Source organism: Copadichromis virginalis, linkage group LG7 (genome assembly GCF_057382275.1).
Source record: "Copadichromis virginalis isolate Kocher_CV1m ecotype Utaka linkage group LG7, C_Virginalis_male_GT1.1, whole genome shotgun sequence".
NCBI classification, from domain to species: Eukaryota; Metazoa; Chordata; class Actinopteri; order Cichliformes; family Cichlidae; genus Copadichromis; species Copadichromis virginalis.
In genome coordinates, this window is record NC_140624.1 from 5,560,189 (window position 1) to 5,574,098 (window position 13,910).

General features: G+C 38.2%; 1 protein-coding gene across 1 annotated transcript in view; it reads left to right on the forward strand.

The window, feature by feature from the left end:
* Window positions 1-782: 782 nt before the first annotated feature.
* The window catches only part of ptprjb.2 (protein tyrosine phosphatase receptor type Jb, tandem duplicate 2), a 49,411-nt gene continuing 36,283 nt past the window's right edge, over window positions 783-13,910 (forward strand). Inside the window, exon 1 of the mRNA XM_085465127.1 lies at window positions 783-1,026. Coding sequence (XP_085321253.1) covers window positions 961-1,026 — 66 coding nt within the window. The 5' untranslated portion in view covers window positions 783-960. The remainder of the gene's footprint in view (window positions 1,027-13,910) is intronic.

Sequence of the window (13,910 nt, forward strand, 5' to 3'; positions counted from 1 at the left end):
TTCCAGCTTTCTTCCGGAGCTCTTCAATTTTGTGTCATTACAACTGTGTGTCTCAGTATGTGGGTGGGACCCACTAGTTAGATACTTTAGACTTTATCTGTATAGACTATAAATAACTGAACTGTTGACCATGTCTTTTTCAGTATTAGTAATGGAAATTTCTCACATCTCTATGTTCCTTAACAGCTATCCGCAGGCTAAATGCACATCCTTAGACTGCATTAGTGGTGTTAGCTAATGAGTTAGGACTCAACGCTCATTCAAATAAAGTCACTTTTGTGCCCAAAGATGACTAAAACAACAAGACAAGGTCAAGCCATGAGTGAATATATTAAATTATAAACGGGTTTTGAAATTGCAGGTTTATTTGTTTTTTTAGTTCTTTAAACTAAGCTGTTCTTTTGTCTCGAGTCTTCAGGCATGAAATATCCCTCTCACTGTAGTCCCCCTTATCTTTGGCCTAATACTCTGTTTTGTTGTGAAATGACTGAACTGCTTTAGAGAGGAGAAACCAGGCCAGTGATATTAGGGATGTTTCCCAGTAACATTGGCTTTGGAAAATGGGATTTCCGTCGTGTTAGAAACGGGACACTGCATTCCTTCGACCTGCTTGGCAAAGTTATGGGAAGAATGTTGGATTTCTTCGAGGAAAGAGGGAAGGCAGACTTTTAGTTGATGAGGAAGTAGTTCGAGCTGAAGTGAGGAAAAACTGAAGAGAGGCGGACTACTCTGAATGACGCGCCTCTGGCCGCTGCTCCTCCCCGTGAATTCAGAGGAAAAAGTTTCATTCTCTCACTTTAAACTCTCCTGATGTAGCAACGGTTTGACTCAGGTGTTAGAAGAAAGTCCAGTCGTTGTTTGTTTTCTGTTGTTTTTTTGCAAGCGAAAGGGAAGTTTGGACATGAAAGTGTGCAGCGGGTAGAAAAAGCACTAGAATCCGTTCTCCCAGTGTGCGGCATCATGAAGCTCTCAATGCGCTTCAGCGTCCCTCTGTGGACTCTTCTGGTCTTCAGCGCCTTCCTCAAGGTAAGAAAAACTTAATTTTTACAATATGAGCAAAATTAAACACGACACTACTGCACTTTTCCAACTATTGCACTGCGCTCTGTTTCGGTGATGCGCACGGTTTTCATGAGTTCGTGGTTCCTGCACCTGTTGCGCAGGTACGTCCCCTAAGTCAGCAATCGGTAGAGTGTACCTCACGCTTAAAGGGAAGGTTTATGGAAAACATTTCTGCTGTTATAACACATTAATTTTGTGCTGATACCAACAAAGATGTAATAGTACAATAAAACTTGGTCCTTTGAAAGTTTCAACTGCATAAAAAATTATAACGATGGGTAATTAATATGTCGGACTTGAGCTAGAGAGTTTTAACAGTGAAGCAATATTAAAATGCATTGCCAAAGTAGACTAAATGACTCACTCTCTTTGTTGGTAAACTGTTTGTTCAAGTGACCTGACCTGTAGTCTGAAATCCCCTGAAATACATTCCTCTGAAAAGAGGCTCAACTAACGGATAGACTGTGGCATCCAGCTTCCACAGATCCACCTGTCCTGTGTCCCACTGATCAGTCTGCCCAGAGAGAGGGGGAGAAAAGATGAGAGAGTTTGAGAATGGCATGCGAGGATGTGTGTGGCCAACACAAAGGGGTCAGGAAAGGAATGTGGTGCAGCTCAGTGTCCCCTTCACTTCACAGACCCAGGGACTTGCCCAGTTACTTGTTCATCTCTAATAAGTGATAAGTGGCTTAACTACTTTTTTGTTTAGAATCAGAAGACAATTGAACAGCTGTGCTGCATATTCCAAGTTTAATATCAGTGCTTGATGAAAAGGCACGTTCTTTATGCAAATATTTATTCCATGGTGCCGTGATGCTGACTCTATTAATACACTTCAAAGGACCTGATCTGATACCTCTGCCACCCCGGCTCGCTTCTTTCCGTATGTGATCCTCACCGTTCTTCAGTGTAAAGTAACATGGAACCAATTATTAATGTGGAGCTGTGTCAGCACCGATCAAACGACAACAGAGCAAAGTTTTATACTGAGAAGGAGGATGATTTTAAATGCTTATCTGTGACATTGTTGCCGATGCACATTTAGATTGATAAACTGCGGAAATTGTTCCTTTGCACATTGTTTTTTTTTTTTTTGAAGGGTGGAGCTGTAAGCCCATTCTGTAAGTAACTAAGCAAGTAATAGAAAATAAAATAACACACACACACACACACACCCTTTCATTTACTGGACAGATCAGCAGAAGTGACATGATGGTTTTGTGCTTCTGAAAGAGGAGGTGGATAGAAAAGCATGGGTGGATAGATTATGAGTTTCACACCAGAGATAGCAACTGTTTTCACTTTTCCCATCAGCAGTAGGCGGTAGGTGAAGTGTCTTGCCCAAGGACACCACGACCGAGACTGTCCGAGCCGGAGCTCGAACCGGCAACCTTCTGATTACAAGGCGAACGGCCAACTCTTGAGCCACGATCGCTTAACTTTAACATAGATGTTCTGATTAAAACCTCATCATCATCCTGTTTTTGTATTCAGTTATGAGAAATGACCACTGCTTAATATTTCCCCCTGTTAATAATTAAATGCAGCTTGTTGAAGTGTCCTGTTGAAATACACAAATGTTCTGTTAGCACATCACATGATATCTCTTATTTCCATTGGGGAAGTAAAGGTACAGAGACCTGTTAACTAAGTCAGCTTCTGTGCAGGTTGAGCAGCGATGAACACTGGCTGCACGCTACACATGCAAATAAAACCCTGACACGAGTACAGTTGTTTTCCGTAGACTAAAGAGAACGGCAGACTTTACATAAGGCTTTAACTATGGGCATCAGTTTAGAAATTTGTTGTCAGTTTCTTGAGGCCAGAAACTTGTTTAACTTAATATTTGTGAATACTACGCCTCAATTTGGAATTCTTTCCAAAGAATTCCAAACCATTCTGTGTATTTTTTTTTTTTTTTAAACTTGACTGGAACATATGAAGCATAAGGGTCAGAGGACAAAATCGGCCTAGCAAGGACTCCAATCAGGCCCAGTGGATGACTTTGAAAAATGTGAAGGAGGGTTAAAAATGTGGATTTTTAGCTGTATTTTAACAACAAAATTTTTTTCTTTAATTTCTTACATTTTAAACCCAAACACAGATGTCTTTCATTCACCCCAGCAATATAACACATGAGATGAAATTTTGAAATTGTAGGTATTTAATATCCTAAGATATCTCAAGGATTTAATGTGTAATTAACCATCAGATAGAAAGGGGAGTTTCACGTGTCCGGCGCGCTAGACATCAAAGTAAGCTGCATGAGGCCCTCGATATAAAATGACTTTGACAGTATCTACTATTTAAGGATCTACTCTTATAAATGCTTTTATAATATCTTTTATCTGTACCAACATTTAGTCCTAACTTTAACTTTCATAGAAACTTTTTTGCTTGGAGGATTGCAAATATAGCCCCTGGTCTTTTGATGAAACAGCGGTATAAACTTGGGGCCGTGTTCACAAACATTTTAAGAATCCTCTGACAGATGAAGTGGGCCTTCATCTGTCAGAGGCCTCGGGGGATGTGACTTTTCTAAGCTATGACTGTTGGGCCTTGTTTATGGGCAAAGAAAGGTCTGAAAGTCACAAGGTGTGGTCAAACCCTATGCTGCGTATGACACCTTTAAAAAGGTGTGATTACATGAACAATAAAAGAAACAAACATACAAAAAGCTTACAGCCTACAGACATACCTGTTTGCACAATTGCAACACCCACTCACATGCTGACAGTTATTTTAATTATTTGCTAACCTTATTATTATCTATTTATTGTTAAAAGGGAAAACAAGCTTTCATCACTTACATTTGTACCGTGTATCGGGAATGTAAAGTATGTATGCACATACTTGAGTAGTGGCACTTAAGATTATGTAACTGAGGCTAGTATGTTTACATACATTAGACAACTATAACCACACAATCAAATATTAGACTCCATCTCTCTCCATCCTCGTCTCCATCAGCAGTTACATGAACTACATGACATTTCCATTAAATGTGTGGTAATTATGACCATGTCTGGCAGCGCTGGGCAAAAATTAATATTAGTTACTTAGATTACACAAACATTAATTTAAAAAGTTTAAAAAAATTTTATTTTAAAAAGTCACAGTAAAAAAATGTAAATTCAGACACATAATCCCTCTAAAGAGAGAATGGAAAGGCAAAGTAGAAAAGGGGAAATATTGTGCTTCCCTGTAACTTTTTTTGCATACAGATATTTTCCATTAGTGGAACTTAATATGTCCACCGTAGCTATGTCTAGTGTCAGTTTTGGTTTAACTACTGATTGAACCATATGAGGTATCTGAACCCACTAATGCTGAAATATCTATGGGTAGCCTCGGTAAAAGCAGGCTGTATGTTTGTTAACAAACTTTATTGTAATGTCATTGTATGGGCCTACATTTTTTGGGGGGAGGGGCTTAAAATATATAATATGCAATCATTTGTTATTAATTTAATTTATAACTATAACAGAAATAATGGAAGTAAAAGAGATTCAAAATAGGTTTAGGTGGTGTGCTCCATATAGACTGCATCTGAGGTCATAGTCTGGCACACATCCATTAATGAACCAGGAAAAGTATAATACTTTGCATGTGTATATGGTTGTGTGCATCATTTCTTTGTCCTCCCCATGTCCTGCATCTGCGTCTCTCACTCTCTTTCTTGGCTTGCTTACCAGAGAATTGTGGCATTACTATTAGTTAGAAATGTCTTGGAACAAGGAAATGTGATGTTTTTTAACACTCTAAAAGAACTGGCTCGTCTGTGGTTGTGGACATTGCGTGAGGAGCGCTGTCTTTCCGGCAAGCTGCAAGCCTTATGCCTGAAATGTGGGTGACGTTTGATGACGCGCGGTATCTCAATGACGTCTGATAAGTTTCTTTCTCCTGATGCATCCTGCTGGCTTTATACAAATTAGAAAGCCTTCCAGTGTTTTGAGTCCCATTACTGGTCTAAAGTGCAAAAGTCACAAATCAAACCCTCCTTTGTAGAATGGTGCACCCTCCACCCACTCCCAGGCCCCTTCATCTGCATCAAGACTGTCCAGTTTCAAATTGACATCCCCAGACCTTCTGCATTCAGCCAGCACTGCGAGTCGAAGTGCAGCTTGTACAATTTGAATTACAAAGAGTCACAGTTCCCCGTCCATGTAAATGAGACACAGGCTCCTCTCCGAGCCTGAAAGGCCTTATTGTCAGCAGATAACTATCTTTTTATCATTGGCATTTGAGCAAGTTATAACTAAACAAGGCTGTCGGAGGACAAAAATATGATTATTTTGCTGTTGTTTAATTTTTGCATCATAATGTCTTTCCAGAAAAGTGATTAAAATCAAAATACTATACAGCTGCCTACGTCAGTCAGTTAAGGCTGTTCATCAGCATCATGGGTGGTAAAATGTATAGCATTTATAATCTCACATAACTAAATATTCTATTTCGGTAACAATTCTCTAAAGAGTTCAATAAGTCAGTCAGTTACTCAACTACTGTTGGTAAGATTGGTATAAAAACGTGCATAGACTGGATTGCCCATTAAACAGGTTAAAAAGGCTTGTTAAGTGATAACTGCTGACCACAAAAGGAGACTTTTGCTAATAAAATAAACCGCAGAAAGTGTTGCTTTACACCCAATGTTTCACTTTCACACATTTCAAATATCAAACTGCTCACACACACTGGTGTGATGAGTGTAACGCACTGGCCCTCTGTGCCCAGCATTTTGTGGGTGTGGGTATGTATGCATTCATGCACTGTTGCATTACGAGGAAGCTCTTAACGGTAAGAGCATTGTGCTCAGATGGGTATCTGCAGCTGGCAGCTCCACACTTGGCAGAGGGCAGCACAGTGCTGGGGACCGTAAATGCTACGTAACTCATTTCCGTATATTCTGATGTGGCTTCTGATAGGAGCTGCTAAACAGCGGTGTGGGAGGCTGGTACCTGGAGACAAACACCACTGATAGCAAAAGACAGCAGCTAATTTTAGACGCAGCATTCAGCATTATTTTATGATTCATCGTCCTATATTGTCTGAAAGGATCATAGTTATGTAGGAAAAGAATAGAATAAGCAGCGCATCAGATGTTGTTACTTGTTGAGCTATGTTGTGGGCCCAGTTCACACATGATATGATATCTCACTTTATATTATTAGGCAAGTAGTGTGGTTATCAGTTCCCCTGACATGAGCTATAGAGTGTTACATTTGTTCGTCATTTATATCAACGAAATTTGATGGATCATGATCTTTATTATAAACGTTTAACTTGTGGTTTTATATAGGGTTAAATGAAGTATCTCGCAGTCTTAAAGAAGAGCAGTGTTGATCACTAAAGGTATGTTGTGCTTTGGATGTTGGTGAACTTACAGCTTTGCTGAATTAACAGCAAACGTTCAGGGTTAGCAGGCAAAATTAGTCACTCGTATGTATGGTGATAATCTGAATTATTTTTATGGTGATTGCAAAATATGTATCCCAAGGATGAAAAAATAAAAGTTTAATATATGACTTAATTTTTTAACTTTTTAATCTTTATATTGTTTTAGTGTACACTGAGGGCCATGGCAGCATTGCAATGTCAAATTCCTGTGTATGACTGTACATATGGGCACTGACAATAAAGCTGACTTTGACTTTTGACAAAGCTATTAGTCGACACAAGTAAGTGATGTTTTGGCAACAGCAGCGCTTTAAGTAGACACGGTGAAGTTTTGATTTATTGGCTCTAGACCTTTGCATGACTAAACAGGCTGTAGGTATGAAGTAAAGCCAAATGCCTGACCTCCCTTAATATGGTCTAAATGTCTTATCAGGCATCTCTGGGTGGGCTCAGGAAGTTACATTAGAACAGAAACAATGAGCAGGTCACTCATATGCAGGCAATGACCTTTTAAATAGAGAACAGTCTGCCAACTTATTGCTAGAGAAAAATAGCAGCTTGAACAAAACTTGTCCACGTCATGCTGTACTTTAATGTTTGTATCACAAAAAAACTGCTAATATCACAATCCACTAACACACTATATACACACAGAGGTTTTAAATTACTCTGGATAATCAGACCTCTACTCAGGTTCAGGTTAAGAGGTGCTATAAAAGGAAATACCAGATCACACTCAAACCTATTAATCAATAACAATGGTAAATGGATGAACTTTGTCTCACCTTACCAGACACAACAAACCAAGGTATTGGGAGCTACAGGTCAAGTTCAGTCACATAAGAAGAAGATTCAAGTATTACCCACATATTATTTTACACTCTGGGATAAAGAAAAAATCTGATCTCACAGAATTATATGAAATGACCACAATATATTTATTATTGCCAATTGTGGTCAACAGGTCAAAGTAATTTATTGACTGGCTGTAATCATGCGATTGGACGTCTTTTATAGGACAGAATTCAGAAAGAGATCAGTTTAAGGTAGGTTTTAATTTGTGTCCAATTTTTAATATAATAGGGCAAGCATTGCTTGGCTTACTTGCTCTATAGTAAGTCTTAACTCACACATACTGTTAGGACTACATAATCAGAGCACGTGTTAAGTACCAAGAAGTTAGCGTACCCCTGCCTGTGATAAATAATAATACAGTTAAGGACAGGAGATATCAAATAAAGAAAAAAGAATTTTAAAAGAAAGAATAAAGTGAAGGATCACTTTCTAAAAAACTGATAAAACACAAGAGTGGAAAAGGTCAAACAGAGAAGGAGCAAAATCAGAGGAAACTATCAATATTTAATTTGTTCCTTGTCAATCGAAACACCTAATACTAATCTTCAACACACACAGACCTGCACACATAATCGTTAGAGTCAGATAACGTGATTTTGCAGAATTTACAGCTGGAGAGGAATCTACTTTCTCCACTCAGCAGGTCAGCAAGGGCACAAGACCCATTTTTAATAGTTTGTGTAATTTGAGAAGTAGAAACAAAGTATTGTGCAGTATTATGTAAAGTAGTGAAGTATTATGAGCGTATAGTGTTAAAGGCTGATTCTTGAACAAACAGCTTTAGAGGTCATTTCTTATTATGCAGGAAGGAACTCGGACATTATCAGGAGGTACAAGGAATCATAAGGAATCAGAACGTGGTAGGGCGTGTTTAGGGGTGATGTAATGTTTACACAGTGGTCAGTACAGCCATTTCCTCCTCCTCCTGCAGAACGGCCCAGTCAAAGGGCCTAGATAGTGTACATGGTGAAAGGGTCATTGCCACATGGAGAACTACAAGAAGAAACTGAAGATTGTTTCAAACAGCAGTCTGTCGTCGCACTGGAGTTGTTTAAAAACGCCCATCAAATGTAATATGAGTAGGATAAAAGACTTAAACAGCAAATTTACTGTTTCTGCACAACAGTTCTCTAACACTTTTCACATAGAAGAGCCACAAATAATACCAACAATGAAAAACAAACCTGAGATGGGTGGAGTCGCTGTGGATTCAAAAGGAAAATGAACCATTTCTTGGGCACTATTTCCCAAACGGGACTTGGAGCTTTGGTTATTTTTTCTCTCTGAGTCAGTGTCAAGGCATAATTGCTTAAGATGATGCTTTGTTTATTTACTCAAGAGAAAATAAGTGATTCTTAGGAAGAGGGCCAAGGGAAATACAACTCCAGGGAGTCATAGCTTAGAAAAGTCACATCCCCCGAGGTCAGCTTTGCATGAAAACGTGAGATTGTCATAGTATTAAGATGCAGCTCTTACACAATGGTATGTGACCTTTACCATATTCTTCTGATGCTGGAAGAAGTTCAGTTTTTCGTTTTCGTTTTACTTAACACAGTTTAACATGTGTTTACTACATTTACTTACTGTACCAGGGCATTGAAAACATATTTTAAAGTACAAACCGCCTATTCAAAAGTACTTCTTAATTTTTGTATTACCACAAAGTCCTATTTGTAGCATCTCTGGTGTCCATCTAAAACAGCTGAAGGGCTTTCACCCACTATTATAAAACTCTACGTGTTCCATTTTCTTAAGGGCCTCTTCCTTCTCTTCCATGTCTTTTTTTAAAAGTGAACTTTTTTGGGTTACTAACATTAAAAACTTGGTTTTTAACATGAGCTCCAAGTGGGACATTTAGTCAGTAATCCCCACCCCTCAACAGCACCATGGTAACATGCCAAATTCAAATAATCTTATCTAAATCTAATTCATAAAGCCATTTAAACTCAAATTTGTTCTAAGATCATTTTAAGGTGATCTGTTAATGTGTAACTTTGGTGACCCCCAGTGGCATTATGAAGTACATCCAGAGAATGCAGACTTTAGAGATTCTTCATGGCGTCCTAACATGTAGTATGGCTGAAAAAGAAACATTTCAGTATAAACTTAAAGTCATGGCAATTGTACAGAAAGATACAAAGTTAAAAGACTCTCAGTGTTGGCACAAGATCACTGTTTATCTAAAGAGTTTATCTAAACAGGTTGTCCAAACCCAACCCCAACATTAGCATGGTGTGGAATGCTTTTCTATTACTAACAAACTACCTGTGGTGGAAAAATGTCACTAAATTAGAGATGCTTAAAACATTAACACTCTCTCAGAGTGTTTGTCCTGTTAGGCAGAAACAGCAGAAGTGTAGTCATGCACATATATATACTTCCTCATACACTCTGTTCTTCCTGTTAAAGTGCAAAATCCACCCAGCTTACTTGAGTTTTCATTTCACACTACATGACCTAGTGTAGTGGTTGGTTGGGTAGTTAGTCTTTGGGTTTAGGTCAAAAAGAAAATAGTTGCAGCTTTAAAATATTGTTTACTGAGCATTGTAAAAAAAAAAAAAAAACTAAATAAAAGAACATCAGACAAGTCAGGCTTTACTGAATGTTTATATATTAGATCCTGGGGGGGGAGACAAATCCTTTTTAGGGTGCGCCAGAAGGCCATCTGGCGTAAAAATCAAACATCCACATGTGGCGACCCTTTGTGAATAAGGGAGCAGCCAAAAGTAGCTTTAATAATACGTTAACACCCTCCATCTGATCGTGAGGCTTTTGAAACCTTTAACTTTGACGTCAGTGTGCGAAACCTTTGTTCTTCAGAAACAAGAACACTAGCAAAGAGGACTGAAAAAGGGCAGGGTCACTGTGAATAGAAAAGGAAACAGTAATGGGTGGGTTGCTCATGTGTATCGGCAGGTGAATGGGGCGACTTTGAAAACTGGGATGGATTTTTTTAAGATTCCTAGTCTGATGATTTTCAATTGTTAGACCCATTATTAGCATACTATGATTCAATATTTACAAATTTAAGAAAGAGAGAAGTATATATATATATATTAAGTCGTGGCTAATAAAATAAAAATGTGCACTTAACTAGCAATTTATGAGAATGTAAAATACAACTTTTGACACTAAGGACTGACTGAGTCTGATGGACATAGTCAAGACAGAAAATGTTTAAAATATTAATAATTTTGCAAACGCTGCAAATTAGTCTCAACAGATCTGGTGGTTTGTTGTCACCAAAGCTGAATAAAGTTTTTCAGAAGGTGCAATATTCAGAAAAATTTGCAACTAACACATTGTTTACAGTGGCTTGCAAAAGTATTCGGCCCCCCTGAACTTTTCCATATTTTGTCACATTACAGCCACAAACATGAATCAATTTTATTGGAATTCCACGTGAAAGACCAACACAAAGTGGTGCACACGTGAGAAGTGGAACGAAAATCATACATGATTCCAAAAACTTTTTATAAATAATTCACTGCAAAGTGGGGTGTGTGTAATTATTCAGCCCCCTGAGTCAATACTTTGTAGAACCACCTTTTGCTGCAATTCCAGCTGCCAGTCTTTTAGGGTCTGTCTCTACCAGCTTTGCACATCTACAGACTGAAATCCTTGCCCTTTCTTCTTTGCAAAACAGCGGCCACACATAACGTTTTGTATTTTGGCTAAAAAGTTCCATTTTGGTCTCATCTGACCAGAGCACCTTCTTCACATGTTTGCTGTGTCCCCCACATGGCTTGTGGCAAACTGCAAACGGGACTTCATATGGTTTTCTGTTAACAATGGCTTTCGTCTTGCCACTCTTCCATAAAGACCAACGTTGTGCAGTGCACGACTAATAGTTGTCCTATGGACAGATTCCCCCACCTGAGCTGTAGATCTCTGCAGCTCGTCCAGAGTCACCATGGGCCTCTTGGCTGCATTTCTGATCAGCGCTCTCCTTGTTCGGCCTGTGACTTTAGGAGGACGGCCTTGTCTTGGTAGGTTTACAGTTGTGCCATACTCCTTCCATTTCTGAATGATCGCTTGAACAGTGCTCCGTGGGATGTTCAAGGCTTGGGAAATCTTTTTGAGGCCTAAGCCTGCTTTAAATTTCTCAGTAACTTTATCCCTGACCTGTGTGGTGTGTTCTTTGGACTTCATGTTGTTGTTGCTCCCAATATTCTCTTAGACAACCTCCGAGGCCGTCACAGAGCAGCTGTATTTGTACTGACATTAGATTACACACAGGTGCACTCTATTTAGTCATTAGCACTCATCAGGCAATGTCTATGTGCAACTGACTGCACTCAGACCAAAGGGGGCTGAATAATTACGCACACCCCACTTTGCAGTTATTTATTTGTAAAAAAAAATGTTTGGAATCATGTATGATTTTTGTTCCACTTCTCACGTGTGCACCACTTTGTGTTGGTCTTTCACGTGGAATTCCAATAAAATTGATTCATGTTTGTGGCTGTAATGTGACAAAATGTGGAAAAGTTCAAGGGGGGCAAATAGTTTTGCAACCCACTGTACAATATTAGAGAAGTGAGTTCTCCAAACTTAAAATATTTTATTTACCAAGAATACCACAAGGATGAAAATGTCATGGTATCACAAAGGGATTTGGAATTTTAAAAATAAAGGGATTTGATTGGTTTTAATGTTGTAACAGTCACTGAATTTGTGTACGTTAACCCATCTTTTTAATGTGATGTCTTTTCTAAAATAAAACCTAAATATTTATCTTGTGTTATATGATAAACATTTACAAGGATGTTTATCAGTTTTATGGCACAACTGCTTTTTTGAATAAATAAGGAAATACTCACACAGATGCATTTCTAATTTAGATGATAGGTAGTAAAGAAATATCGTTGTATGTTGAAGAGACAGACAGTCAAACGCTAAACTGTCATTTGCCTCTCACTTTGTTTGTGATCTAATCATTTTTTTAGTTACCCACTTTGCTACTATAAATGTACTTTTACATGTGACTTGTGGCTACAGTTAGTAAATATTTCAACAAACCTTTACTATCATAGCATAAAACCACAAAGATTCACCTCATAATTCTGTGGCAGATGCAATAAAATACTTGCTGAAATGATTTGCAGCGACCATGACTGTCGTTTACAATTATGAAAGAACCTTATTCTGAGCCTGAGTTGCCTCTAATGCATCTATCGGGGTGTGAGTTTGTGCGTGAATGGTTTAGAAAAGTGCTTGTATAAATGTGTGTATGATCGGCTGAACAAAGCTTGTAGTTTAAAGAAAGACCTGTGATCAGGTTATATGTCTTTAGAACGTGTTTATCTTTGTGAAGATTCCCTCTGGGATTAATAAAGTCTCTCTGGTTAAGTCTGTCTGGTTTTAAATTGTTCTGTAAAACATGTAGCATTTTGCCAGCATTTTACTGAGTATCTGGAACTTGGAAATGAGTAGTTTCAATTTTCTCCTGTGTGTTTTATCAGGCCACTTCATTCTCAAATAATCAAGTTTGGAGTCAGTCAGCATTTTAAGTTGTTCAAGTGACCAAGAACCAAAGATCATGAGACAGCTGTGCTCATTATTGGACTGAATGTAAAAAAGGGTCACGATCGGTGAAAACAGAAAGAAACTGTTATGATTTTTTTGCAGGGTAAATATTCACATAGTGAAGAAAAACCTAAAAGCAAATAGGTTCATTGTGCAGTCAAGAACAATATATTCACAAATCAAACCATATAAACAGACGTCAAACAAAAAACAAATCTAAAGCCTCTTTAACTGAAAAAAAAAACATATTTCCTCTGCTTTCAGCATCTGAATGTTTAAATTAGTAAGTTTACTAGTGTAGTTCATAACTAGGTTAGAACAATATCATTTCATTGCATTATGGCTTCCAAAATTGTCACTAGTTGACTGAAAAACTTGCTAAACTGAACACTAAAACATTGTGCTTTAAGGTCTGTTCCGCCATTATTAGAAGTTAATAATTGGCCATATCTGTGAGCCTTGTGAGGGAGACAATGATGCAGGTTTGAGCTATGATGCCATGAGTTTAATATTTAGCTGAGTGGGAAACAGTTTGAAAGGTAACATATCAGCAAGTAACTGTGAGCTATTTAAATTTTGGCTAATAAGTAATGTGGAATCAAAGCTTGGTATTTGGCTCGATACCAGGATACAGATGAAATACAAAGCTGACGTGCATGTTGTATTTATATATGCTGTGAGCAGCTTTACTTTATCCCCGAGGAATCAGATATCATCATGAAATCCAAGGAGGGGGAAGAACAATATTCAGAACAGCAGTTCCCCACATTTCTTCGTACCTTCAAGGCTGTTGAAGGATTAGAGATGGTTAGTTATTAGCGGAGTCTACTTCCTTGTTTGTACTAACTAGCACAAAATCGTGTTCTTTTCAGCTGTTACAGTGAAACTTTATCACACGCTACTGAGCTTTTGTGTGTTTTTTTTTAACCATCAAAATAGAAAATGTGATACCTAAACAGATCTGTGTGTAAACATTTTGAGGTTTCTAATTTAATTTCTGGTTCCTGAACACTTACACAATATGTGTAGGAAAATGTACAGATGAAATAATTCCCCACATGAGTGTG